Source organism: Colletotrichum abscissum, assembly GCF_030869225.1.
Source record: "Colletotrichum abscissum strain IMI 504890 chromosome Unknown Scaffold_40.1, whole genome shotgun sequence".
Taxonomy (NCBI): domain Eukaryota; kingdom Fungi; phylum Ascomycota; class Sordariomycetes; order Glomerellales; family Glomerellaceae; genus Colletotrichum; species Colletotrichum abscissum.
The window spans coordinates 330,422-356,531 of record NW_026850321.1 but is presented as its reverse complement, the minus strand read 5'-3'; the positions used below and the strand labels follow the sequence as shown (position 1 = coordinate 356,531).

Genomic DNA, 26,110 nt, shown 5'->3' with positions numbered 1-26,110 from the left:
TAGAGATGTGAAGAGTAGAAGTATCTTTGCGTGCTTCACTGTGTGCTCTACTACTATGCTTGTTCCCGCTGCCGCCTACCCCCCCTAGGTCACGACCTTAGTCTGTGTGGTCCCGTCCTACCATAGTCACACTTGGCAGAACAATATGTAATATCATTTTGGTTTTTCTATGTATTGTCTTTCGCCGGATTGAGATAAACCAATGCCATGTAAACTCCGGTTGTTGCACCTCGTATTTGTATGAAGGCATAGACATGCGGATAGTGAACAGTGCAACACATCTGGCAACACTGCCTCCACAGATCTTTTCGTCAGTCAATTCTTTATTGCATGAAGATGACAGGTTCATTCTCAGGTAGTCTTCTGCTAGGATGGACTTTATCCTTCATACTCAAGTCCGTCCAATGTCGACTGCATTGACTTTGTTGTTAAACTCTGCTCGGACTCTTGGGCGGTGATGACTAGATTAAGCTCAAAGTCACGGCGCAGGGCAAGCAACGCCTCAGTGAAAATTAGTCCCCATTCTCTTCCTACTCGTAAGCTGAAGATCCAGCTTTTAAGAGGCACTTGTTGAATGGCGACCTTGGCATGCAGATAAGCGGTCAACAAAAAGCCGGTCAGACCCAATCCTTCTAAGCAACCAACGTTATCAGATTACTGTATCTCTGGTCTTCAACCTATCCTTCTCCTTTCGCAATATCCTGAATCGACGTCGAATACTGAACCACGCAACTGCAGAGGCTTGACCAAGTAAAGGGGTGATAACCGACGAACAACCTAAGTATAGCAAGCGCTCAGCTCATTATTTGCGTGCTCGAAGAGCCACCATGTCGAAGACAGCTGAGAAGCATGCCCTGCTATTTGGTTTGTATAGCCGTTCTCAAATAACTTGCTCGTTCTAACAAGGCGATACAGGCTCAAGTGGAATCACTGGGTGGGCCATCGTTAATGCTATACTCCAAGGTTATCCCAGCCAAGATACCTTTGATTCTGTGACGGCCCTCACCAATCGCCCAATCAGCAGCGAAACCACTCAGTGGCCAGTATCTGAGAAGCTTCACGTTGTCAGCGGTGTAAACATCCTGACACCTGGAGGGCAGGAAGCTTTCGAAACAGATATCCGGAACAAAGTAGAGAATCTCCGGAAGATTACCCACGTCTACTTCTGCGGTATGGAACGTCAGTGACGGCATTTACACCAGTCCGTGTGCTAATACTACCTACCAGCTTACATTATGAACCTCGACCCGGCAAAGGAATGCGAGATCAACACTGAGCTCGTCAAAAAGGCTGTTACTGCCATTGATCGCCTATCCCCAAGCCTGCAATTTGTCGTCCTGCCAACAGGCACCAAGGCATATGGCATCCATCTCATTGATCACTTTCCGTTCGCAAAGAAACTCCCTCTGCGCGAGTCGCTACCGCGAATCCCTGAACCATTTGGCTCGCAACTCTTCTACTACCACCAGATTGATGCGCTGTCTCGGCTTTGCGAGGGGAAGAGTTGGTCTTGGTGCGAAGTCAGAGCTGACACAATTGTTGGCTTCGTACCAAACAACAACATTTATTGCGCGGCACAGACGCTGGGAATTTACCTTACTCTCTTTGCAGAAATCCAAGGAAAAGGAGTCGAATGCCCTTTCCCGGGCAACGAAAAGTGTTGGAACAATCTCAGCCAGGAAAGCAACCAAGATATTCTCGCCAAGATTTGCATCTACGCATCGTTGCATCCCAATGTCACACACAAACAGACGTACAATGCCGGTGACAACTTTGAATCTTCTTCTTGGAGATACAGATGGCCGGTCATCTGTGAGTACTTTGGTTCGAAGGGCACTCCTCCTCTGCCAGATCGCCAGGCTCTTCTGCCTGAGCACTATCTGATGAAGCATGTTGAAAAGTGGAAAGAGATGGAGAAGAAGTATGGCCTTGTTGGCGGTCACATTATCAACGACCGTACCTTCATTGAGCCAACGCATGGCGTGGGAATGATATACGGTCTGACGAACATGCTCGGTTTCGACAGGCAGCTTGACATGACCCAGTGCCACGAGATGTGGGGTTCCAGCAAGGAAGAAATCGATACGAAGAGTTCTTGGCATACTGTGTTCAACAGGTTCAGAAAGGCTCGAATCATTCCGTAGCGTCTCTACGTCTTTCACAAGAATCATTAGTAACGTTGGCTTCAACAATTCTTCCTTTTTGTTGAACGGATCCTGTCGGGAGCTGGCCCCGGCCCTCATTGGGGAGGCCTTGCCGGAGGAGGCCCCGAAACCAGACCCACCCTTCCGGCCAGGTACGTACTTAGACGTACCGTAACCGAAAACAGGATGACACATGCATCCCAGCCACAGTGGCCGTGCGTTACAGTGGCCACCTTACGATGGACGCTGCTGAAATGCAACTTCCGCATTTCAAACATTCCTCGCATTCTTTCAGTCCGACGCTGCTTGAGGTGAACCGTTTAGAGCACCTTGTTGCTTGCAGAATTTCTTCTTCGATTTTTGGTTTCTTGGGGAGAGTTTTCTTCTTAAAGTGAATCGTTCACCTTACTTCCTTTCTTTCTACCGTCCCTGCTCAACAACTCATACGATTTAAACCCGCCCCGCTGTTCCCGCAAGGTCCCCCGTCAGCTGAGGGTCTCCACGATACGGAAGATAAGACCATCACCCCATTAAGGCCGGGCCTGAAGGCATACTCGTGAGGTCGACGAGTATGCTGCTCTTCCCCGATGGCGACGTCAACGGCGACGACGCCAAACGCGACAAGCTCGCCGCCTTGCCCGAGGAGCTCCTCATCGAGACGCTGAATCGCCTCTGCCACAAGGACCTCTGCAATGTATCGCGCTTGAACAAGCGCTACCATAGGTTGGCCGATGCCGTCTTGTACAAGAGCGTTCACTTTCAGAGCCCGGAGCTTCATCTCACTTTCAGCGAATCGCTGGGCCGGCGACCGCGGCGTGGTTCGGCCATTAATGAGGTGAAATTGATTTATCCTAATGAGGAGCTTTCGCGCCTGGCCCTCGACGCACCCGTTCACAACTCTCATTATGACCCCACGCGGTCCGATACTCTTTCGCGCACACTTTCCGTCATGTCAAATCTGGAAAAACTCGACATTGCTGTTCCTCACGTCCTTTTACACGGCATCGGTACCCTTTTCAACGGGCCGTTCGACTTGGCGTACCTCAAGGAGTGCACACTATTCTACCAGTGCGCCGATGACGCCTACTGGGACCTGCGAGAAAACATCCACATCTTTGCTCACCCCACGCTGGAGACCCTGATCATCAAACGAGCCAAACTCGACGAGAAAGGATTCGATTTCATGGAGCGTCCCCACGAGACCGGACTGAAGAAGTTACACCTTCTCGAATGCGACATTAACGATGACGGACTCTCAGACCTCCTCGAATTCCCAGAGGGCCTGGAAGAGTTCGTCATGACGCAGACGGCAGAGCCGAAGCCCGAGCTGGAGGAGAGCTCCGACAACTTTGCCGACTACGTGCTCGCCCTCAACTCCCAGGCCCACTCACTTAAGACGTTCACCATTGACTCGCCAACGCTCGGCTGTCGCAAACCGTTGAGGATGAGAGAATTCGAGGCGCTCAAGAGTATGAGGATGAACTGGGACTACCAGCTCTTTGGAAAGACGTCTAAGAAGCCGCGCATGCACTCGGTCGGTCTCCCACCAGAGATGGAGATTTTGGAGTTCTTCAACGAGATGGGCTCCGACGAGGAGGTGACGGATCTTCTTCTCTACACGATTCAGACCAAAGACGTCGTCGCCAAGGCCTGGAAGACCTTTGTGGTGCCTGAGGGCGACGCTGGAGTTTCATGTGAGATCAAGGAAGCGTGTAGAGAGCACGGCTTGCAGCTGGATATTATCGGGGCATTCGACACAGACGGTGAAGCTGATTAGAAGAAAAAGACTTAGAAACCAAAGGTCAAACAGAGGAGGCTAGAAGACTTGGAGTGAGAAGTCAAAGTAAAGACAGAGGAACAACAAACTATACGTAGAAAAGTATAAACGAAGAGTAGACGAAGATTAGATGACAATAGACGAAGACCAAGACCACATCCAGTATATCCAGTGCTTTGGCTCAGTCAGTCTCTCCCCAAACTCGAATAGTGAACGTGTAGGCTTTTACATCATTTGATTCAATGCTGTTCGCACCAGATGAGCCGGACCGGACATGATCACCGTAGATCGCGGCTCCACTAGTCGCGGTCAGAGTTCGGGCCCACCCGCCGCCGTCTCCGGACTTGCGGAGCCTAGTACGGACCAGGCTTCTCACCCCAGATTTAACATCAGCTGGGCGATGGTACAGTAGACAACGACAACTCTTTTAATCATCCACAACATTTACAGAAAAATAGTGCATCGAGCCACAATTTGCGAACCCAATGAACACGATGCTTCAAACCGGAGTGTCCTCCCAAACATTACCTCTAACTAATACGTCAGAGAGCGTCAAAGAGCATCACGCCATCGGGGGCCGTCCGACCAGCTGTATAAAGGATTATAGAAGCGCACATCGGCAGAGCTCCCACCGGCATACTGGATGCGGGGGCAAGCGGAGAATAGTGAGTACCGCTCAAGCGATATCTACCTTAGGAAGAAGCAAACCAGTCAGAGGCCCGATGGCTATGCATGATAGTCTTTAGGCTTCTATATCACAGACAGTTGACGTAGCTTTGCGGCAGGAATCCATACGTTTCGGATGCAACGTTCTTTCAAATGAGTGTTGAGCTAGGCTTACATGTGATACGGCACACGGTCTTGGTTACTCCGTCTCCTTGAGTCTCTACAAAGTGCGTCAACCATTCAGCCACTACGGTCCACTCCTTCATGGCGGGCTGTTATTCGTAGCACGGAAGAGACTGAACAGGGGGATATGCCATGTTGGATCTTTAAATTATTAAAGCGGGACAGGAAGTCAGTCGAAATTTGACATAATGCCACTGAATTCGTTGGATTTTGCCTTGGGTGATGGGAAACTGGGCAATGGCCCGCCTAGGAGCTTATTCAGATTCTCTTCTGGGCGCTTCAAGCCAAAGCAAGCGTGGGAAAGGGTGCCAATTTCCCACAGAAATCAAAGGCACTGCAAAAAGTCACGCCTCCGTATTGTTTAGCCATAGGCGTGATGTTTCCACCACCGTATTCACCATCGAATAACTAAGCCAGCCGGCTTTTACTCTCTGGCCTCGCTGTCGCCGTTGCTTTGGCCGCTGCCTCGGCCTTTTGCTTCCGAATCGCTGTGCTGCTGATCTTGGACGCGAAATTCTCCGTCTCGCTCGCCCCCTCTCCTTGCTCACTGGCATCCAATACCTCCACTTCAAATGTCTCCAGCGGCTTCCACCCTTGCGCCGTCCGCTTGTCGTTGACAGCCTTTCCTCCCGACCGCGTCTCCCCCGAGTACACGAGCACATCCATCTCCTCCAGCGTGACCGTCGGGCCATAGACGTCCTGGAACTCGACACATTCGACGATGATGGCGCCGTCGCGAAAGGTGGCCTCGACGCGGCCCGGTTGTCTCGACACCGTTTCTGCCGGGCTTGTCTTCTTCTTCCACCCGCTTTTGTTTAGCTCAAGAAGAGATGATAAAAAGTCGAGGGTGTACTTGGTTCTGTCATCCCATGACTGCACGAGCTCTGCGTGTTTCTTGTTGACCAGCATCTGGTCTCCGGTGATGCCGACGATCAAGCGGCAATGAGATGTCGAGTCCTTGACCGGCACCCGGAGTAGAAGTACGGCTGCCGTGAGGAGTAATTTGTGGCCGGGGTGTAAATGGTCGAATGTGCCCCCTAGACAGACGATGTTGTATCCCGGGGTATCTTCTACTGGATCCTCGCTCGATCCCTCGACATTCATACTCAGACCTGCCTCGACAACCACCAGTTGAGACTGCAAAATCGTTTGCCTACTCTCAGCGAACTTGAGATATGTCGACAATGTACGATAGCCTTGTTCACTATTGATATGGAAGATGAAGTTCCAGGGGTGGTATGCCGAGGCAAAGGTCGGCAGGTCCACGACCGTTGTGTTGTTAGGATCGATGGCGGCCTGAAAGTCCGGCGCAAACCTCCGGTTGGCATCGTGGTCCACCAAGACGACGCGTGCGTCAACCGCGCCAGGTCCCCCGTCGACATCGCTGGCAATGGCCTGCTCGGCGCATATCAGGGCGATGAGGCTGTAGAGACCGGCGATGAGAGACTGGGTAGCTTGCCATGACAGCGATTTGGTTTTTGGTGATGCCCCGCGGAGAAGAGGGCCAACGACAGCCACAATAAGTACGGAAGACCGACTTGGGTTCTTGACTTTGGATAGGACTGCCTGTAGCGAGGGACGGTATGCGGCGCTGAGCGAGGCCCGTGATGGTGGCTGGGTGGGGAGCGGGAGGAGCAGTAGGCTCGGGTAGTCTTGAGAGCCCATTCTGGGAGTCGGTTCGTGTTTGCACGTGACGAGTTGCAAAGAGACGTGAACAGTAGACACAAATGGTATACTATAGACAGAATTAGCAAGTAACGGCGATGTGTGCCTCAATCACGGATACAGCAGTTCAGTTGAGTTGAATCCGGTGCTGTGAGCTGTTGTTTCCCTCGGGCAGGTGGGGGTGATTCCGCAGGGTAGGTAGCTCTTGCTGCCAGGCCGAGGTGAGGGGGGACGAGTCAGAGTGTGGGGCTCGCGCTAGCGATGCTGATTCATCCTTGCCGCTGCGGAGATAACGCGGGGCTGCGTCACTGTCATATGATTGGCTAACCCTATCTCCACTGGTCAAGTACGTATCCTGCCGTGTCTTGTCTCTGGAGCTCCTTAACCAACCTCTTTTTGTCATGTTCAACTAACAACAACATGTTGGTCAACTCTACTTTACGCCTTGCTATTAACAAGATCCAGAGAAATCTCAGACTTTCCCTTTCAGTACGATGATGCTCTCTGCTGTACTTTACCTACAATGACGTAATGGCCCATCCTTCCTGGACCGTCAACATGTCGTCAGCTTCTAGTGAAGGGGAGCCAACCCAGCTGCTGTCCGCTTCGTCCGCCGCGGAAAACTGTCGGCAAATCCGCTTCGTCTAATTCGACATCGGATCTCGACGTTCAATGTCACTGCGCCGTCCATCTGCGGCATCCGGTGGACCTCACAACCTTCCCCGCATCCGACGTGCAACCATCTTTGTCAATGGGGCGTCCAGACCTTTTCCATTCTCCCCTCGGACAACATCCTGCCGACATGGATTCTTGTCCTCGTCGTCGTCGTCGTCCCATATGGAGCATACCCCCTCTCTTTGTGGTATCCATATGGCCGACCCAGTCTTGGCTCCTCCGGCCTCCCGTGGCCCACTATCCCCAGACCATTGACTGTGGGTTCGCCGGATATCCAGCATCAAGCTCCCTCCGTCTGGGGTAACGGAGTGCCCTGGTTCCATTGGGCTGCTTTAGTTCAATCATTTCTCCTAGTCTATCGGGCAAGAGTGGGATTCGCCGTCGCGACAAGTGTCGCATTCGCTGGATCATCCCGGACTCCAGTCCCGAGCTCGGAGCTTTCACGAATCCTCCAACGCAGCCAAGCTCTGAGTTCGGATCCGCAATGGCTCGCTGCAAGTGTAAGATTGGGGAAACAAGCTGTCTTGAACCGTCTCCTCGCCATGCACCTCCGCCTGCACCTGCACCATTCCATCCCACCACATCTGAGCTTGCTTGCCCAGGATCCACTGCCCTTCCGCTGTCTCTACCAAGCCGGCATTCCTCTCCTGGCCAACAACCTGAACGAAACCTGAAAGAGGGGTGGCCTGCCTGCGTGACACTCCCAGGGCCCCGTTGTTTGTCGTCACGGTGGGGTCCAGCCTTGAGTCTCGACGCTCTTGGACTTGCTCGTCCTCCATCTTCGGCATTCTCGCCGTTGGACAGCCATTCCCCTCTGATTTTGCACTCGTTTTCCAGTATCCTTCCTCGAACTCGTCTGGGTCGTCACTTGCGCAATTCCATCATCGTGATACCTACACTTTCCCACGTATAATTCCATTAGTACCCGGAAAGCTGTGGCTCTTTACAAAAACGTAGGATACGAGACCATGACCATCATCAAGGATGAAGCCGGGCAAGGCTCAAACGATGATGCCGGAATCACCGCACAAGAAAACACTACTCCTCGCATACCTTCAACCCGCCAAGCCAAGAACCAACAGGTAAGGCACAGAGCATCTGTCGCCTGCGCCTCTTGTCGGGACAGAAGAATCCGCTGTGTAGTTCCAAAGGGCGAGTCGGAGTGCGTCCAGTGCAAAAAGGCCGGTAATGAGTGCGTTATCAAGAATGACGATGAGCGGCGGCGGTATGTATACTTGAGAGCCGAATGCTCCCAGTTGAATTCAGTGTTATCTGAAATGCTGACAAAGTCACCAGACCAATATCAAAGGCGTACATGTCGTCTTTGTCCGATCGCATTGCGATGCTCGAGGGCATGCTGCAGGAAAAGGGTGTTCAACCTCCACCAGCCGTGCATCCCCCGAAGACGAGACGCGAGAACCAGCAGTTATCGGAAGAGCCAAGAGAGCAAAGAAGGTTTCCAGTCAAGAGACCAACTGCCCCCGAGGTCCCCTCGCCTCCGGATTCTGGAAACGATGACTACTCGGTACAAGGTAGCGACCACGCAGAGAACACGTCTACCACTAGCCCCTGCTTCCATGTTCCTGCAGAAGAACAATCTGCATTCCATATACTGGATTCAACACAAGAGAACGTTGTCCACAGGCTTCTTTCGACGAGAGGGAATCTTTCATTTGACCAGCTATCTGGACGGCTCCGCTTCTTCGGCCCGACGGCAAATTCTCATGTTTACTACGCCGACACTAGTGATAGCTCGCGGTCCCGTGAACCATCAGAGCAGATACGGCGTGCTGAACGCATCTTTCGGACACTGACAGCGACGACTCACGACTACCTCATGAACAATTTCTGGACGCACTACAATAGTGTGCTTAAAATCATTCACAGAGAATCGTTCGAATCCGATCGAGAGTCGCAAAGCCCAAAATTCTACTCGTCGTTCCTGCACATCGCAATCTTGGCTATGGGCTTCCGATTTGCTGATTGCAGTCGTGACGACATGAAAAGAATGGCTTTGGGGAACCGGGAGAGCACTTTGCACAGGGAGGCCAAGTACATGCTCGATGTCGAACTCGAGAGACCTGGTGGAATACCCAGCGTACAGGCCCTCCTTCTTCTCGGCGACCTGGAATGCGGCGTTGGCAGAGATAATACTGGGTGGATGTATGCTGGTAAGCCGATCGCGTGCCTCTTCAAAGAACACATAATAATGATGCTTCATCAGGGATGGCGAATAGATTAGCTTTTGACATCGGGCTCCAGTTGGACTGCCGTAACAGTGGTTTTGACGAACAGGAGGTCGACATCCGCCATATGGTGATGAGAGCCTGCGTGATATACGACAAATATTGGTCCCTATTCCTCGGTCGGCCCACGAGCATCAAAAGCCAAGATGTCGGCATGGATCTGCTATCGCGGCGCTTCTCACAGCTCACGTCGCTCATGGGAACGCCTGGGCCCACTAACAAGGAGAATCAAACTGTGGAAATCTACGATCAGCTCGTTGAGTTGATGGAGCTTGCGGGTCGTATCGTGGAAGCTAGAGACAGCCGGCAAGCACCAGCGAGTCTTCATAAGAGAGACGGAGCGGATAGCGAAGAAGATGCGTATGTTCAGAGCACCAACCTCGATCGCCAATTGCAGAATTGGTATAGGCGGTTGCCGGAACATTTGCAGTGGAAGCCTGCCAACATCAAGCATGCACCGTTCAGCTACTTCCTTCTTCACCAGCAATATCACGTGTCGATGATATTGCTGCACCGTTCGTGGGCGAATTACGAAGAGGTTTCTGGCGATACCATCAGCACTGACGCAAACCTTACGCCGAACTCGAACCCTGACTCCAAAGACACATCCGACCACCATCAATTCAATCACTCCCTAGGGACGAACGTGTCACAATCAACCACAGACACAGGCCGAGTTGCATCATCGCGCAGTATCTGTAGTTTCCATGCGATTAGAGTGGCTAGAATCTTCTGGCAACACCGACAACGTTTTGACGGTACCAAGATATTCATCACCGGCATTCAGCACGCCGGTACTGCAGCGATTGCTCTGATTGCGGCACTGGCATATCACCGTTGCGAGTCTGATAGGCGAACGTACCTCGGATACCTAGAGATTCTGGCCAGCGCTATCAGCGACATGAGTCAAGCCTACCAGCCAGCAGCACGCATGGACAACCTACTGAAGGCGGTGCTTGGGAAACTCCGGACCGACAACGACAGTCTCGACGGTGCCAGCCAGCCGCCTATCATATTGACGGGCAGCGAAAAGAGTCTCCTTTCAAGTCCTGGCTGGAGAGGCAACACGGATAGTGTCTACTCCTTTCTACCAGCTAGACGTGAGGCGGAAGTCAGGGACAGCCCACCGAATAAAAGACGTCGCCCATCGACGAGCAGTCGAAGAGCGTCCGAGTTCGCTCGCCCGCCCTTACCTTTCTTCGGCGCCAAGACGCAGTCGTCGACGCGCAGGTCGTCGCAGAGTAACGTGTACGCAAACATCAGTTCTCCCCTAGAGCCCGCGACGTATCATCCAGGCGGAAACGATCATCAGCTATTCAATCTAGACTTTCTCAACGGTTCGGCGATAGATAATGATAGAGAAGGCGACGCTTCGGATGCCAAGAGCAAACCTGTGGAGGATTGCATATTTGTTTCGCCACTGTCCAACAGCTGGGCACAGGACATTACGACCAACGGTAACGCATCGCCGTCTCAAAAGGCGAATCTGCGGTATGGCGATTTAGAACTGGACGATTGGGAGTCTGGAGCATCCGGGATCGGTCTTGAGTCACCATCCAGCTTTCAGCTCAGTGGTGGAGGGGAAAGTGGCCGGGAAAGCCAGCAAAAGGTCCACAAAGAGGAACCCACTCAGAGCAGTCTCAAGAGTGAGGCCAAGGGCACAGTCATGGATCAAGGAGGTTTCGGGCCCTTTGGCCATGACGCCATGGACTGGATGGGTACCGATGGTGGTCTGGACACCATGACCTCTGTGAGTCTGATTGAGCTGGTGCAGAGTTCCATTGCTGGTAAGGCAGAGAGGCGTCCGGCGGACGAAGCGCCTAGAAACCACGAACTGGATTTTTTGAGCTTCTGATTCAACCTTATCGCATGGGGATGCAGACCCGGTTCTTCTTCTTTAGCATCCACCCTCTTTTTCTCTCTCTCTCACTCTTCGTTACTTCATCTTGGGCGTTGGTAGTCCATAGGAGTTTGCGGGCTTGGTTCGTTTCTTGACATTTGTACCTGGGTACGTACTCCTTACATAGCGTTGTAGGTAGGGATGTGCCGGCTGTGAAGCATAATTGAGTAGATATCTTCTTTTGTCAACTACGTGTCCCAGAGCCATCGAAACAAGTGACACAAACTACTCAGATTCTCTAACATTGTCAAGATCACCACGATCAAAACCACCCGCCCTCATCCCACGCCTTCCATCTCACCAACGAGACTAATGAGCCGTAAACCCACCATCAGCAACCAACCCAGACCCCTGCATAAAACTACTCATATCCGAAGCAAGGAACGTGATACCTAGATCAAGAGCCCGTCAGTCCAAGTACCAAATCGAAGATACCGTACTTTAATCAAGATACGTAGTTCAAGAAAGACATCAAGAAAGCAATGACAGTAAAGACTCACAATCAGCAATCTCCTCAGGCTGACCTAACCGCTGCAAAGGCGTCATCTCAACATACTGACTCAGTGGGCTCCCTGCCTCGCGCGAAAAGGGCGTCACGATGGGCGTCTCGACCCAGCCGGGACAGATCGCGTTGATGCGGATGCCTCGTCGGCCATAGTTGTTTGCGTCGCTCTTTGTCAGACCCATGACTCCTGTTGTGGTTCTGTTTTAGTACCTTTACTATGTGGCGTGCTTTACCATGCTTCTCTTTCGAAAGAGAGAAGGTGAAAGGAAAAGGGTAGGGGGCGAGTTGACGACGTACCGTGCTTCGCAGCCGAATACGCCGTCTGCGCCATGAAAAGCGAAGGCGAGACGACGCCAAAAATGGAAGCCACGTTGACGATGGCTCCTCGACCGCGTCTCACTCCAAGGTCCCTAGTCACAAATTCACATCAATACCAAACTCACCAAGAGACACCTGAGCGAATAACGTCGGAAGAAAAGAAAGATAGAAAAAAAAACATACTCCTGCTCCAACATAACCCTAATCTCCTCCCTCTGGCACCTCCACACCCCATACAAATCAACATCCACAATCCCGCCAAACTCCTCCTCGTCAATCTCGTGCGTCAGTTCCCCCTTACCCGCGATCCCCGCGTTGTTGACAGCCACATCGAGGCGCCCGAACCGCGACACCGTCTCCGCGATGCCGGCTTTTACTTCAGCCGCATCGCGGACGTTCAAGGGCAGTGTCAGGACCTCGGTGGAGGGATACTTCTCGCTGAGGAGCGATTTCGTGGCCTCGAGGGCTTGGGCGTTGATGTCGGTTATGGCGAGGCGGGTGATGCCGTTTCGGGCGAAGGCGAGGGCCGTTTTTTGGCCGATGCCTGTTGTTTTGTATTTAACGTCAATGTTTCTCTGTTAATAAGAGGAATTGAGTAGGATGTGCGGGAAAATGATGAATGTAGGTCTTTCTAAGTAAATGAATGGGAGTCAAACGTACCAGAAGCCGCGCCAGTGATGAAAGCCGCACCACGGAGAAGAGACGCCATAATGTAATCTTGCTTGTTTCACTTTTAGAAAACTCACATCTGACAACGGCGTTGAGTGCCTATATACGGGTTTATGAATGCTAATCCTGGGTGCCGACACTGGATGCGCGGATTACTGAGCAATCCGGAGTGTGCCAGCAATGCCAACTTATATGAAAAGTCCCAATGTAAATAAGTTCACGCACTTACACAGTACACCTAAACCAAAACCAAGAACGATTGATAAGACGGATGGACCGGTGAGACAAGCTGCTTCACTCCGCATACGCATCTCCATCTCATCATCTCATCGAGGAAACACGCGCAGCCACCTTTCCTCGGCGGTGACATCGTCCAAGAAAGCGAGGCGGGAAGATCGCGGAGAAGCATACCCAGCGTAGCTTCCCGCGCGGGTCTACCCACACCACGGGATGGACCGCTCCCCGCAGGCCGCAGGATAAAGCAATACCTGGAGTGTTGGCACAAATTTAAGCTTCTATTGTTGGAGGTATCTATCGAACCACCTCCTGTCACGCCATTCCCAAGTCCCCCTCTCTAACGAGGAGGTGGCATTGAGAGATCAAGATAGCGAAGGGTTGAGTGGGATGGAAGCACCTTCGGTCAAGGATACTGTTGCGGCGCCCACCCGACGAGTACTCGCATTCCAAGTACGCCTTTATTTTTGGAAATGGTAGTTTGCTCCTTTGACGATATTCCCAAATGCTATCGCTGGACCATCAATTCGACTGAAATAAGGAGTCATTCGCCACCGGTAATCTCTTCTTAACCCATACTACCTGATAAAACGGATTTAACCAGCCCTTTCGCACCCGCTGTTCCAACTATGGAAAGACAATGCTTGCGTCATGGGAATAACCCTCACAGCATACATTTACCAGCTTTTGGAAGTCAACACTCGTCGACTTTGTTTAGACCTTATGAAAGAAGTTCGACTCCAAGTCTCAGCATGCGGTCTGTTCAGCAGGCAGCACGTCCAAGTTGAACCCAGCCGGAGAAAAGATATGGAAACCCTCCACTGGCGACTCTGAAGTCAACGCAATTAAAGATGCCAGGTTCCATGCCCCGTCGTGCATAAAGAGTTATACCGTCCTCCAACCCAGAGAACAATAAGGTGGAGTATCACGAGAATAACGCTTCCTCGTAAGCCCCAAGTCCAAGGCAATCCGTTGGATAGACGTCTCCCGGTTTCCCGCTCATATGGCGTTATCGGCCGCGTGCCGGCCCCGGCAAGCCCAAGATCAAGAGCAGCCAAAATCACCAATGGCGCCCCGACATTTGGGCTAACTACGTACGGCCAGCATGGGCGCGTCAGGCTGAGCATTTTGCTCAAAAAGAAGCCGAGACGCACAACCGCCAGTAGAGGTCCAGCATTGTAGCGCACAACCTGACCTGCTCGCAATCGGCTAATCATGAGTTTGTGCCGCAAGGCTTCCAAAGGTGTAGCAGGGGGTGGCATCAGGAGCGGGGGCGAGCTCAGAGGTTCATCTTTTAGGGAATCCACACTTTCATCTCGCTCTGGTGTCGTGCGGATAAAGCTATCCTGGCTGCGTTGGGCCACCATTACCTGCGCTTGCGGTCGTAGTCTCGGGGAGCTAGAGTCCGATTGTCTTCGTAGACCTGCCGGTATGTCCGAAGTGGGAGAGCCGCTGTCTGCTGCCCGGCTAGGGATGTTGTACCCTTCCTGGGACGAGGAGAACCTCGACTGCTTCTGTGGATCTGCGACCAAGTCAGTTTGATAGATAGCGTCATCTCTAAAGAGTAATGAGCCACAAACCTGGCACGGGTGTGCTTGGCGGCATTGGGGAGTCTAGACTCTGTATCCGGCGTCCGTTGATTCCCATGGACGGACTCGAACTCCTACCTCGAGGGACGCCGTCCATGGTCGACTCCGTTTTCATAGCTGATAGAACTTCGCTCGCGCTAGGCCGCTGCAACGGATCCAGAGCAAGAAGCTTCTTGAGAAGTTGGTACAACTTTGTCGGAAGATCTGGGCGTTCTCTGCGTTCGTCTTGGAAGCCTTGCCAATCTGTAATCTCCGCTCGTAACTCATCAATATCTTCGAGCTCTTCGTTGATGGTGTTGGCACTCCGGTATGGCAGACGACCGAAACACATAAAGTAGAGAATCATGCCAAGAGAGAAGATGTCGGACTTTGTGGTAAAATTGCCGTAACGCCCGGTCGTCAAGTCTCTCCTCAATACCTCTGGCGCGCAGTAAGAGATGGTTCCGGTGGATCCAGTCGACTTACGGACCATATTCTCAGATTGAACCTCGCCAAAGTCGCTGATCAGGCAGATTATGCCGCTACCCTCTCGATGCAGGAGACAGTTACTTGGCTTCAGGTCCCGATGAATGTAATTGGCAGCATGAAGGTATGCCAGTCCAGAGGTGATGTCTTTGAAGAGCGAGTAAATCTCCTCAAATGACAGCAATCTCTGCGAGGCGAACTGGTCGCGGGGCAATTCAAGCTGGCCTTTTGATTTCCGTCGCATCTGAGCTTTGAGCTGTTCCTTGGTCGTTTCCTTTGGTTGGTCCCCGATGATGTAGTTGAGCAGGTCACCACCATTACAGTATTGCTGTAGAATGAAAGCGCATGCCACGCTGGGACCGAAGCGTGTCAACTTAACGTCCTCGAGCCAGACATGACGGTAAGAGACCAAGTTTGGGTGAGAGAGCTTTGCGAGCAGCTCGACTTCGATGAGAACTGACAGGTTTAGGGTCAGCGTTTAGGACTGAACAAGAGTCGCACATGCATCCGTACCTTTTTCCAACCATGCGTGATCGTCGCCTACAGGCACGCGCTTACACGCAAAGTGACCTATCCATCATCAGTATCTCTGCCAGACAGTCGATTGCTCGGGCTCCATACCAAGTTGACAACCATCAATTTCGTGGCGGACGAGCAGCACCACGCCCTTGCCGCCACGCCCGAGCTCCTTCTCCTCAATGAAGAAGGTTTTGAAATAATTCGGACTAAAAGCATCGCGGCGGATGCGGCTGCCCTCCTGGACAGAAGGTGTACTAGAAACGAACTCGGCGTCTTCGGCTTCCTCGATTACGGCAGCCTGCGGGTGGGGTAAGCTTGGTTGCACAATGCGACGAATCGGGCTGGGCGGGGGATGATGGTCGGCGCGAGAGTCGTGGCCGCCGGCACGGAGCATGCGAAAGTAATTCGGGTCGACAAAGGAATCATGGTGGCGGGCGCTGTCGAATTGACGTTCGGGGGAGGATGATCGCAAAGGCTGGCGGCATGTCGGGCATTCGGACAGGCCACGGATCTCGAGTCTCTGGGAGGACGGGTCACGGACTACTATAGCGTTGCGGTGCCGCCTAGAGGAAAGCACTGTCAGCAAGATGCATTATCTGACCAAGAGGAAGCAAAATGAGGGTAGACCAACAGGACGATTTCGCGACCTTCGCGCGGGTGGTATGGGATCAGCGACATGGCCGGTCGATCTTGGTATGCTACGCTGGGGTCGTCGGACCGACAGAAAGGTCTAGATCATGGCCCAAAAGAGGGCAGCTGCGATGCTTGTTTGTTCGCCAGGCGGAGAAGTTGCTTCGGCCGGGTGTCTTGTGACAGGTAAGCGGCATGGACTGCGAAGGTCGGCGTAGGCGTGTCGGAGGGAGTCGCGATGTTAGGTGAAGCTTCAAGGAGCTACAAAGGCAAGGCGAAGCTCCTGAGTGAGTCAAGACAAGGCGGTGGTCTAGGTGTCCAGGTGAGGATTCCTACTGCGTAGGTGAGGTAAGGTGAGAAAGGTTGTTTTGTTGACATTGAATGACCTCACACTGTCTATGGAGCCACCCAAATACCCCACGTGCCCCGCCCCGGAGCGTTCGAACCGCTCTGCGGGGCGCCCATGACTGCCGGGCCAGAGGAACCCACACTGTGCCACAGCCACAGCCACAGAGCATCCAAGTAACTAAGCAATCACCCTTCACCAACCCTTTCAGTAACCAACTCACCTTCATGTTTGCAATTGCTAAAACATGATCATGTTCCTGTTTGCTACACGAAACCATGGAAGTGGTCAAACATTTGATGATTTACAGTCTCAGCTAGGTGTCATGCGATTTACTTTTGCAAGACAGCAATGTCACGATGATATTGCGCTGAGCTTATTCAGCTTCTCCAAGTTGTCAGGCAAACATACGATATCTGCAATGATGAGGTAGATGAGTCCTCTATACGTATCTGAGATCTCGCAATGCAAGATGAGATGTTTGTCTGCAGCTTCTACTTGAGACATGCCAAGCTGTCATGAGAAGTATCTGTATCCCTCCCGAAGACAATGCGACCCTCTGCCGGACTTATATCCAGCTCACCATGTCTTCCCACATAGTCCCTAGGGATCGTTTCCAAAATGCACTACTAATTCTCTTTCTAAAACCTCGAGACTTGTGTCACAACCCGTCGTTGTATCAACTTATCAAGGGCCTCAGGACTTCGTCGACTAGTGAGCTTCTCCCCCCTGCCCCGTTAACGACGATCCTCTCCAACTCCATCACCACCAACCCCCGGCACCGTGGTGAGTTGACCAGGGCAGTCTCCGTCGCGGTTACACTTGCTGGGCCAGCTCGGGCCCGTCACCAGGGGTTTGAAACAAATAGAGCCTACCTACGGCTACGGATACAGCTATGGGACCACCGCGGCTCACTATTTAACTCCATCGTTTTGTATTACTAGAGGATTACCGTAGTATATATAGACGCTACCCTGCCCTTAAATTCCGCACTATTTAACCTTAACCCTTTTTATAAGTTACTTATCCTTTTCTCTATTTTACCCTCTCTCTTATTAAAGGATTACTAAAATTATAGTTTTAATAGCTTATTAATAAGCTAATATTATTATTTAAAAATAAGTAACTTACTTTTATATATAAATATTAGGAGTTTTATTATTATAAAAATAATAATAAATATATTAAAGTATTTAAGAGAGCTTTTTAATAAATTTTTAATACTATTTAAGGTAATTATCCTTAAGTTATAAAAAGAAGCCGAGGTATTATATTAATATAGCCTTATCCGTTTTATTAATATTAATAATACTTTTCTTAGTATAAGATATATTAATAATATTTTATAATTACGTTATTATATTTTATAAATCGTACTTAATAATAGCGAGGATTTTAGCGTTTTTTTTTAAGTTTTTTATTAAAATTATTATTATAAAGTTAGTTTAGTTATTAATATTTTAATAAGTATTTTAACTTAACTTAGAGGCTTTTATAGCTCTTAATAAGAGGTTTTTAAGGGACTTATAATTAGACTTTTTATTTATTATAAATAAAGCTATTACGGTTAAAGCTATAGTAATTAAAGTTATAATACTACTTATAGACCTCGATAATAAGTAATTAGTAATATAATTATTATTTTTTTATAATAAACTTAAAAAAGTATCTTAATTTAAGTACTAAGTAGGTACTATACTATTTTATTAAAACTATATTCTTATACTTATAACTTAAAAAGAATTAACTTTCTTCGATAATAAGGTACTCAGGACCACCGCGGCATATTCGCAACGGGGCGGCACGGAATTCGTATTAAATCGTACCAACGAATCCTGCGATATGAGCCGAAAAACGACAGGTTTCTCACAATCACGTCGACTAGTTCCAACTTTCGTATCCAGCTCGTGCAATTAGATATAACAGCATCACAAAGCCTCATCAGCCCAACATTATACTTCTACTTAATTCCAGCTACTAAAAGTCAACCCCTACCTCAACGTCCAATCCGAGTCCCATCCGTGCCTTGCATTAGCGACGTGCATCTCTAGTAGCGTCTTTTCAACACTAAAGCGATCCATCGCGCAAGTTTGTCTGATGGTCTAGGTCAAATACGGCAGCTCAACATCGGTTAGACATTAAAAAGGCCTGCCTCGTCGCTTCAAATGACCGTTTGGAGGTGAATGAGAGGCATCATCTATTCACAATTTTGAGCAATGTTGATAGTTTAAACCAATTAAACTCCGAAAAGAGAGAGTGCTCTCTTCCCGATGGGTATCATATATGTCCAGTTCTGCCTAGCTCCTGTGGTATTTAACCCCTTACCGGCTTTTCAATCACCTGAACACTCCTTTGCGCCCTAAGATACAAAAACACTGTACAAACTGAAGAACCAATCGTAAAATCAAAAGGTATCAAAAACGCCACCAATCAAGTGATGAAGACGACCAACGCGCCCGCACGCCAAGTGGGAAAAGGCCACCTCGCCGATGAAAGACACATCGTTCACGAGCGAAAAAGCCCTAGTGAATATCGCGATCATGCAAAATCTGCCACTTGCGATGATACAAATTGATGTGCGCTCTCAAGGCGTCCGCCGACTCGTAGTTATCCGTCGTCCCCGTCGGCACACATAAACAGCACGCAAACATGTTCCTGTCCGAGTGCGACTTGGCCAGGAACCGGCTCGACATGCGGAAGCCGTCCTTGAGAACAATGTAGTCCTTGTTGCCGGGCAGCAGCGGGTTCCATCGGTACCCGCACTTGCACCGCTTCGGCGCGTCGGGGATCGGCTTGGAGAGGTCGACCTGGAGCGTCATGGCCTCTGGGCAGAACATGCTGAAGACGCTGACTTTGGGGCGGAGGAAGGCAGAGGCGGTAGTGCTGGTCGTGTCTGCTTCCGAGGGCGCGAAGATGGAGACGGCGTCGCTGGCGATGGCTTTTGGTGTTGGCGGTGTTGGTGGAGGCGAGGGCGGTTCTGATTGGAAGGGTGCCTGGTCGGTGCTGATGGTCATGGTCATCGACATGTCGTCGTCTTCCTCCTCCTCTTCATCTTCGTCGTCGTCATCTTCGTCTTGAGAGATGATGCTGTGGTTGTTGGTTGACGAGCTACTCGAGTATTGCGAGATGGGCCTCGTATGCCGCGAGCGGGGCTTTGAGATGGGAAGGTGCTCGGGGATGTCTGGGCGTCCGGCGGCGAGACGGTGATACAAGGCACCGAGGGCCTGGACTGAGGCGATTCTGACAGACTCGGATGTCTGTATGATATCTGAGATGTTGAGAATGCCGGTCAAGCTCGAGTCAGAAGAGACCCTGCGTAGGTGAGAAACCCGACTACTGAGGTTGAACAGCTGGTTGGAAAGCATATCCCGGCATGGTGCTGTTGAAGCTGTTAGCGTGGCTGCAGACAGATGGAAACGGGTTGCGACGTCGATGGGGTGGAAACTCACTATCGCCGGTGGAGAAGTCGGTTCCAATAAGAACAGTCGCAATGTCATAAGTCTCCTCGATCTGATTCCTCGCAAGCTCCAACGAGATGCTCAAAGCACATGTAATGACGTCCCTTCGAATACCGGATTCTGATGATTTCCGACAGTAGTGGTTTCCAAGTGTGCGTTTCCTCTTCCATTGGGTGTAATGCTCGGTGCCCTCGGCGTATAACTCTTTGAGAGACGACACAGCCTCATCGACTGTAGTTGCCTCCATTGTTGACCTGTCACTTTGATGGCATGATGGACTGGCGCCGAGAGTAGGTAGGATTTACGTGAAGGAACTAACTTAGTGTTGAAGGGAGTGGAAGTGACGAGAGGGAGAGAGAGGATCGTCTGGGAGGGAAGGGATTAAGAACGGCAGCCAACGGAAACCGGATCGGGAAAAGCAATGTTGGCGGGTGGCCGGCAATCAGCTGAATGGATGACCAGGGCGAGCTGAAGCCTGAAGCCTGAAGCCTAAAGGAAGGGAGGACGGGAGAGTTTTGAGACCGGTGGGAAATGGCAAACAGAGTGCTTATCGGCAGATGGGGGGAACACGACTCAGAACAAGCTTCAAAGCGAGACAACAGATCGAGGAGTGGGTTACCAACAGGTTGGGGCCAAACGGGCGTGCGTGTGTATCTGTTGATGAAGTGGGTTTTCTGGTTTCTTTGATGCTTTGACTCTCGAAGTATTCATAGGCAAGGAAGGTATGGAGACCGGATACATCATACAGCGTACGGAGTTGGTAGGGAACAAGAGTCTAGAGGGTGTGCTCGGGCTTCTTGGATCGACAGGAAAGCCAGGGAGGAAATGGGGGGGGAGATAGATCGAGCGTGGAGCTACGGACACTAGAGCAGAGCAGATGGGCGGGCAAACTTTTTGAGCCAATGTGGCGTTGGCGGGCGTTGAGTTGGTGGACGCCAGGACGCCAATCTCACGACTCGAGGTGCAAGTCGTCCGAACGGGCGCACGGGAACTCGAGGGGGGCGGGTAGCCGACATGACATGAGGCATGGGACGGCGTTGGCGACCTAGGCGTACGGAGTACTGCGTAGAAGACGGAGTAGACGGGGGGGGGGGGGGGGGGGGGGGGGGGGGGGGGGGGGGGGGGGAGGGGCGGGGGGGGGGGGGGGGGGCGGGGGGGGGGGGGGGGGGGGAGGGAGGGGGGGGGGGGGGGGGGGGGGGGGGGGGGGGGGGGGGGGGGGGGGGGGGGGGGGGGGGGGGGGGGGGGGGGGGGGGGGGGGTTCAATGGGCATGGTCCATGGGCAAGGGACATGCAATGCCTGTCAAGTCGAGTTTGGCCAGAGAGTCATGTGCGACGATCTTTTGGATGTGATTCTCGTCTCATCCCGCCGTCAGCCGGCGGATGGTGTGCATGCTGACGATGCTGCTGCAGCTGAGGTTTGGTTTGGTTTTCTTGGGGTCCTTCTTCTGGGGGTTGGTACTTGTTTTGGGGGTCGCAAATGAAGGGAGAAAGAATCGAGAAGGGTGAGAGAGTGTTTGCTTTTGCTCGGAAGGGACCGGGAGAATTTTTCCATGTTGGCAGCTCGCTAATGAGTAAAACATACGGTCAAGTGAGTACTGTTAGTAAGAATAGGTAAAACAAGAGGAAATACTCCCGGGACGACTTGCTGTGCCAGGAACAGAGATGGCCAGGATGAATGCAGGGCAAGGCAGGCTGGGGCCATGGGAGCATGGGACCAGGCCAAAGTCGCCAAAGAAAAGTCGCTTCTATTCGTTGGGATAATACTATGCCACCGTATTGAAGGCGAGGCGAGTCGAGGCGAGTCGGAGGATCCCACGCGTGCGGTTCCAATTGGCAATCCGTTGCTGTTGGTGCTGCTGCTGTTGCTATGCCTGCCGGTGACTTCAAACAAACCACCCAATCCTTGATTCCGTGATGACAAGGTTAAGGTAAATGTGACAAGACAGAGAGAGAGAGAGAGAGACTGAAAGTTGGGAGTTTCGTCCGAATGACGACGACGTGACCGGGGTCCCGCCCATCCCGCAAAGAAGTCAAGAGTTCAGACGTGTCATTCGCGTCAAAGAAAGATGGGCTCAGATGGCACCGATGGCACCTTGGGGATCCAATGCGACCGCGCCGTCTGTGCTCAAGCTCAGGGTGGACACGCCGCACTTTGCACCATACTATGTACACAGTAATGAATGATGGCACATGGATCCTGACACCCATCAATCTATCAAACGGTCAGCAACCTTGCACCTTGTCCGGTTCGCAGAAACTCGACGGGAAATCCACGGCCAGTCCGGTTCAGTTCGATTCAGTTCTGTCTGCTATCTGGTAATGTCCCTGTCATTGTTGACTGTTGACTGTCCTGAGGCAATATAGAGACACGAAAGAGAGTGATTGAGTGGGAAATGAGTCCATTGAAGAAAGGCTGAAGAGGAAATTAGCGTGCTGACTGGGCGGGCGCTACGCTTCCAAACTCCTACCTCAGTTCGGAGTACTTAGGTACTTACTAAAGGTAGAGCAGCCTCTAGGTACGTACTCGCCTGACGCCGTCCACCGTCGGTCCATCCGGCGAGCCGGCCCCGAGCTGTGGGCCCCGCGTCCTCGGTCTCCCGACATGGCGATTGGCCCACCACCGCAAGCCATCGCTAAAAGGTACTTTTGGACAGGTATCTCAGCCAAAGGGTCTCTACCTTAGCCTCTCGAGGCTTCCATTGGATCCTCCGCTGCGATCCTTCATCCTCTAAGCCGTCAACTCATTATCATCCAAGCCGCAAAGACAACCCGAGACAGGCACACGCTCCACGTCACATGCTAGCCCTTCAACATCACTGTCGTCCCGTCCGCATCGGACCGCCAAGCATCGTGGCACTTCTCCCCTAAAGCTGCTTAAAGACAGCTAGCGTCCGGCTTGAGGCTTCCGCTGCCACGACCACCGCCGCCGCCCATTCACCCAAGTGTACCTCCTACGTTCCTGGGCAAGCCACTTCCAGCCTACCTACAACCGGTCTACACAGTCTTATCAGCTCAGCTCAGCTCCACGCTTTCACATGGCCAAGCCTAAAAGCAAACAACGTGGCCTGACCAACATGCTTGGAGATCCGGAATAGTAAATCATCGCACAATGCCGCCTACTCGTACTCGTCAAACCCGTCAGAGCTGCGACCGGTGCCACGCCCACAAACTGCGTTGTCCAAAACAGCCTGGCAACGCCATTTGCAGCCGTTGCTCCAAGGCCGGAGCCGCATGCGTGTATAGCCCCGTGGGCACGCTGCCGGCCTACCAGGACTTGGCTGCAGGACTGGGTGATGATGCCCTGCACCTTTCAAACGGTGCGACGGACTTGGACTGGGGCAACTTTTCTTTCGATGAGATCCTGGGCTTCTCGTCTGTTCAGCCTTGCGATTCAGCGTCATCTCGCCCTGATCAAGCACCACTAACACAAGCTCCGGCTAACCCTCGATCCCAATGCTTTGAAGAGCTTTCTTCTATTACGGCCACTCTAGATAGAGCCACGAGGGGCCTTCCCCCTATTGACAAGTTCCACGTCCCTGGCCCCGATTCCAAAAACTACTGTCTCGAGATATCCCAACAGTACAGTCACAAAGAGTCTCTCGAGCTCCTGCTGGCCGAGACCCAAAAGCTAGTCGATGTATATCCCAAAGCCGTACAATATGCTCTGGAACAGCGCCCAAGCCCCGACTGCAGTGTGCCAAACTGCATACACACCTACAACTCCATCACCAGTCTCCCAGACGAGCCCTTTGCAAACTCGGCGCAGCTGACATCAAAGATCGACTATCCGCTACTAAACCTCCTTCTCTGCTGCCATTACCGATGTGCCGATGTCATGGAACTCGTCCTCTGCCACGTCCAGCTGTGTCTCAGGTTCCTCGCCGCGGCCATGCAGCAGGATGTCCAGCCTCACGAGTTTGACGTTCCAGAGCTCAAAATTGGCTCATTCACCCCGTCACGGCGATCGTCGCCTTCCATCATCATGGCGATTCTGGTCGATCTCCAGTCCTCCCTGGCCAGTTGTGTCCCGCGACTCAGCTCAGCGCTGAATGAGAGGGAAGGGGACTGTGGCAAGGAAGGCCGCATACTTTTGCTTCAATGCGAGCTACTTGCAGAGAGAGCAGATTCCATTGTAGACCGTCTGAAGAAGCTGAGAGATACTCTCAGCAATGCAGGGCTTCTTGCGTAGAGTCTATCGCGGCCAAGCGGGCATTAGTGTGTCCAACGACGTGAAGGTTTCACATTGGCCGCTTCTTATTGAAACCGAACATTAACACCAATCATATTGATATGATGTTGAAGCTATTGGTCTAAGAGAAAGCACATACCCTTTCCCCGGGTCATCTTCCGTTCGTGCGTCGGCAGTTCTGGCGATGGCATGGATATCCCTCCATGAAAAGCATCACAACCCCTCCTCCTTAAACTTATCAATACCTCAAACACATATCACAGGTGACCTTAAGTTGATGCGAACCATGGAAAAATATCATTGTTATATATGCCGAGATGCATGGTCATATGGAAGTTGCTCTTCACTGGTTGATTGACTTTATCCGCCGGGTGTTTTATCAACGGTAGGTCAGCTTCCTTAAAGCGTTGCGTTGAAAGACTCTGGTTAATAACCACGATGAATGCAGCAGATGACCTCTACCTCAATGCCGAGCCTCTTCATTGTCTTGTCCAGTCCCTCGCGTATAAGACTTCGTTTTCTAGGAGTCATCCGTCTTGTTTCTGGGGAATGGTTATCAATCAAACTTCCAGTATTTCTCTCACCTACAACGAGGGTTTGCGATAGTCTAAGCCATATTTCAGAGTCAACAATCAACTCCAACTTTCACGATGAAATTCTCTGCAGCTGTCCTGGTACTGGCGTCTCTGGCATCGGCTCATTGTGCGTAGAATAGAACCTAACCTAGTGTCAAAATCTTTGGGCAGAACTAACAAGTATCAGACGTCTTCCCTTCCGTCACCTACAATGGCAAGACTACGAACGACTGGGAAGTCGTTCGCAAAACAACAAACTTCCAGTCCAACGGGCCCGTCACAGACGTTACTAGCTCGCAAATGACATGCTACCAGCTCGCGCCCGGCAACGAGGGAGCCACGGTTCTCGACGTCACAGCTGGCTCGACCATTGGTTCGTCTAATCTTCCTTACTCTATACAAACCAAACAGTCTCTACAAATACTAACACCAGATGAACCAGGATACAACGCCAAAGCGTCCATCTCCCACCCCGGACCCATCAACTTCTACATGGCCAAGGCGCCCTCCGGCACAAGCATCACAAACTGGGACGGCTCCGGCAAGAACTGGTTCAAGATCTACAGCGACGGCCCCACTGTCACCTCAGGCGGCCTAACGTGGCCGACAAACGGTATGACAAGAATCCTCTCTCTTACAATGACTCTTGTCCAGGAGGGATTTTATGCTGATGCTACCATTTCAAGGCAAGGCAACAGTCAACGTCCAGATCCCAAAGTGCATCGAGAACGGCGACTACTTCCTTCGCGTCGAGCACATCGCCCTCCACAGCGCCAGCAGCGTCGGAGGCGCCCAGCTGTACATCTCGTGCGCCCAGCTCCGCGTCACGGGCGGCACGGGCACGTACAAGCCGAACCTCATGTCGTTCCCCGGCGCCTACAGCCCCAATGATCCCGGCTTGGTTGTAAATATTTACTACCCTGTGCCGACCAACTACAAAGCTCCTGGGGGTGACGCTTTGACTTGCTGAGGGTTGTCTGAATCTTGGAAATGGGGGCGTGGATGAAGGCAGCCTGGGAATCCCTTGCGCTAGAATTGACGAGTGCTGGAAAGCATTATCCATCACGATAGCTCTCTAGCCTATCTTGCTTTTTTCCACGATTGCAATTCAAATCACATTCTCGATTGCGCTGCGCGTAGCTTGAGCGCACCCTTGCACAGCGCACTTCTCTACGCTCAATCTCGTCACCCGTCCTTTGTTACATGTGACGAGAACAGGCTCCGAGCTTCACTTATCGATACATATAAAAAGACGGCCATATAGGCCGCTTCCCCGCGCGCTCGTTCCTCTTTCCCATACACCACGAGCACCCCAAAATGAGGAGCGATAATAGCAGTCACAGTCACAATCACACCC

The 26,110-nt window shown here is 51.8% G+C and overlaps 12 protein-coding genes across 12 annotated transcripts; 6 read left to right on the top strand and 6 right to left on the bottom strand.

The window, feature by feature from the left end:
• Positions 1-827: 827 nt before the first annotated feature.
• CABS01_12848 (SirQ) lies at positions 828-2,144 on the top strand (the record flags this gene model as incomplete). The annotated part of the gene is made up of 3 exons (XM_060546200.1): positions 828-864; positions 916-1,170; positions 1,228-2,144. 3 exons carry the CDS (start codon positions 828-830, stop codon positions 2,142-2,144), a joined length of 1,209 nt encoding a protein of 402 aa, XP_060395589.1.
• Positions 2,145-2,715: 571 nt separating this feature from the next.
• Positions 2,716-3,921, top strand: CABS01_12847 (F-box domain-containing protein; the record flags this gene model as incomplete). Its single annotated transcript, XM_060546199.1, has 1 exon — positions 2,716-3,921. The coding sequence occupies one exon, from the start codon at positions 2,716-2,718 to the stop codon at positions 3,919-3,921; it is 1,206 nt and encodes a 401-aa protein (XP_060395588.1).
• Positions 3,922-5,178: 1,257 nt separating this feature from the next.
• Positions 5,179-6,435, bottom strand: CABS01_12846 (cytidylyltransferase; the record flags this gene model as incomplete). The annotated part of the gene is made up of 1 exon (XM_060546198.1): positions 5,179-6,435. The coding sequence occupies one exon, from the start codon at positions 6,433-6,435 to the stop codon at positions 5,179-5,181; it is 1,257 nt and encodes a 418-aa protein (XP_060395587.1).
• A 1,115-nt stretch (positions 6,436-7,550) lies between these two features.
• On the bottom strand, positions 7,551-7,889 carry CABS01_12845 (uncharacterized protein; the record flags this gene model as incomplete). Its single annotated transcript, XM_060546197.1, has 1 exon — positions 7,551-7,889. One exon carries the CDS (start codon positions 7,887-7,889, stop codon positions 7,551-7,553), a length of 339 nt encoding a protein of 112 aa, XP_060395586.1.
• Positions 7,890-8,078: 189 nt separating this feature from the next.
• CABS01_12844 (fungal specific transcription factor domain-containing protein) lies at positions 8,079-11,211 on the top strand (the record flags this gene model as incomplete). The annotated part of the gene is made up of 4 exons (XM_060546196.1): positions 8,079-8,192; positions 8,262-8,335; positions 8,407-9,281; positions 9,335-11,211. 4 exons carry the CDS (start codon positions 8,079-8,081, stop codon positions 11,209-11,211), a joined length of 2,940 nt encoding a protein of 979 aa, XP_060395585.1.
• Positions 11,212-11,565: 354 nt separating this feature from the next.
• CABS01_12843 (short-chain dehydrogenase) lies at positions 11,566-12,788 on the bottom strand (the record flags this gene model as incomplete). Its single annotated transcript, XM_060546195.1, has 5 exons — positions 11,566-11,648; positions 11,757-11,948; positions 12,059-12,171; positions 12,263-12,623; positions 12,740-12,788. The coding sequence occupies 5 exons, from the start codon at positions 12,786-12,788 to the stop codon at positions 11,566-11,568; spliced, it is 798 nt and encodes a 265-aa protein (XP_060395584.1).
• A 1,039-nt stretch (positions 12,789-13,827) lies between these two features.
• Positions 13,828-16,233, bottom strand: CABS01_12842 (uncharacterized protein; the record flags this gene model as incomplete). The annotated part of the gene is made up of 5 exons (XM_060546194.1): positions 13,828-14,504; positions 14,563-15,492; positions 15,550-15,606; positions 15,658-16,118; positions 16,187-16,233. The coding sequence occupies 5 exons, from the start codon at positions 16,231-16,233 to the stop codon at positions 13,828-13,830; spliced, it is 2,172 nt and encodes a 723-aa protein (XP_060395583.1).
• An 816-nt stretch (positions 16,234-17,049) lies between these two features.
• Positions 17,050-17,475, top strand: CABS01_12841 (uncharacterized protein; the record flags this gene model as incomplete). The annotated part of the gene is made up of 1 exon (XM_060546193.1): positions 17,050-17,475. One exon carries the CDS (start codon positions 17,050-17,052, stop codon positions 17,473-17,475), a length of 426 nt encoding a protein of 141 aa, XP_060395582.1.
• A 1,578-nt stretch (positions 17,476-19,053) lies between these two features.
• On the bottom strand, positions 19,054-20,236 carry CABS01_12840 (uncharacterized protein; the record flags this gene model as incomplete). Its single annotated transcript, XM_060546192.1, has 2 exons — positions 19,054-19,910; positions 19,981-20,236. The coding sequence occupies 2 exons, from the start codon at positions 20,234-20,236 to the stop codon at positions 19,054-19,056; spliced, it is 1,113 nt and encodes a 370-aa protein (XP_060395581.1).
• A 616-nt stretch (positions 20,237-20,852) lies between these two features.
• CABS01_12839 (uncharacterized protein) lies at positions 20,853-21,017 on the bottom strand (the record flags this gene model as incomplete). The annotated part of the gene is made up of 1 exon (XM_060546191.1): positions 20,853-21,017. The coding sequence occupies one exon, from the start codon at positions 21,015-21,017 to the stop codon at positions 20,853-20,855; it is 165 nt and encodes a 54-aa protein (XP_060395580.1).
• A 2,081-nt stretch (positions 21,018-23,098) lies between these two features.
• On the top strand, positions 23,099-24,178 carry CABS01_12838 (uncharacterized protein; the record flags this gene model as incomplete). Its single annotated transcript, XM_060546190.1, has 1 exon — positions 23,099-24,178. The coding sequence occupies one exon, from the start codon at positions 23,099-23,101 to the stop codon at positions 24,176-24,178; it is 1,080 nt and encodes a 359-aa protein (XP_060395579.1).
• Positions 24,179-24,828: 650 nt separating this feature from the next.
• CABS01_12837 (fungal cellulose binding domain-containing protein) lies at positions 24,829-25,723 on the top strand (the record flags this gene model as incomplete). The annotated part of the gene is made up of 4 exons (XM_060546189.1): positions 24,829-24,880; positions 24,941-25,126; positions 25,196-25,366; positions 25,440-25,723. The coding sequence occupies 4 exons, from the start codon at positions 24,829-24,831 to the stop codon at positions 25,721-25,723; spliced, it is 693 nt and encodes a 230-aa protein (XP_060395578.1).
• Between the last annotated feature and the right edge of the window lie 387 nt (positions 25,724-26,110).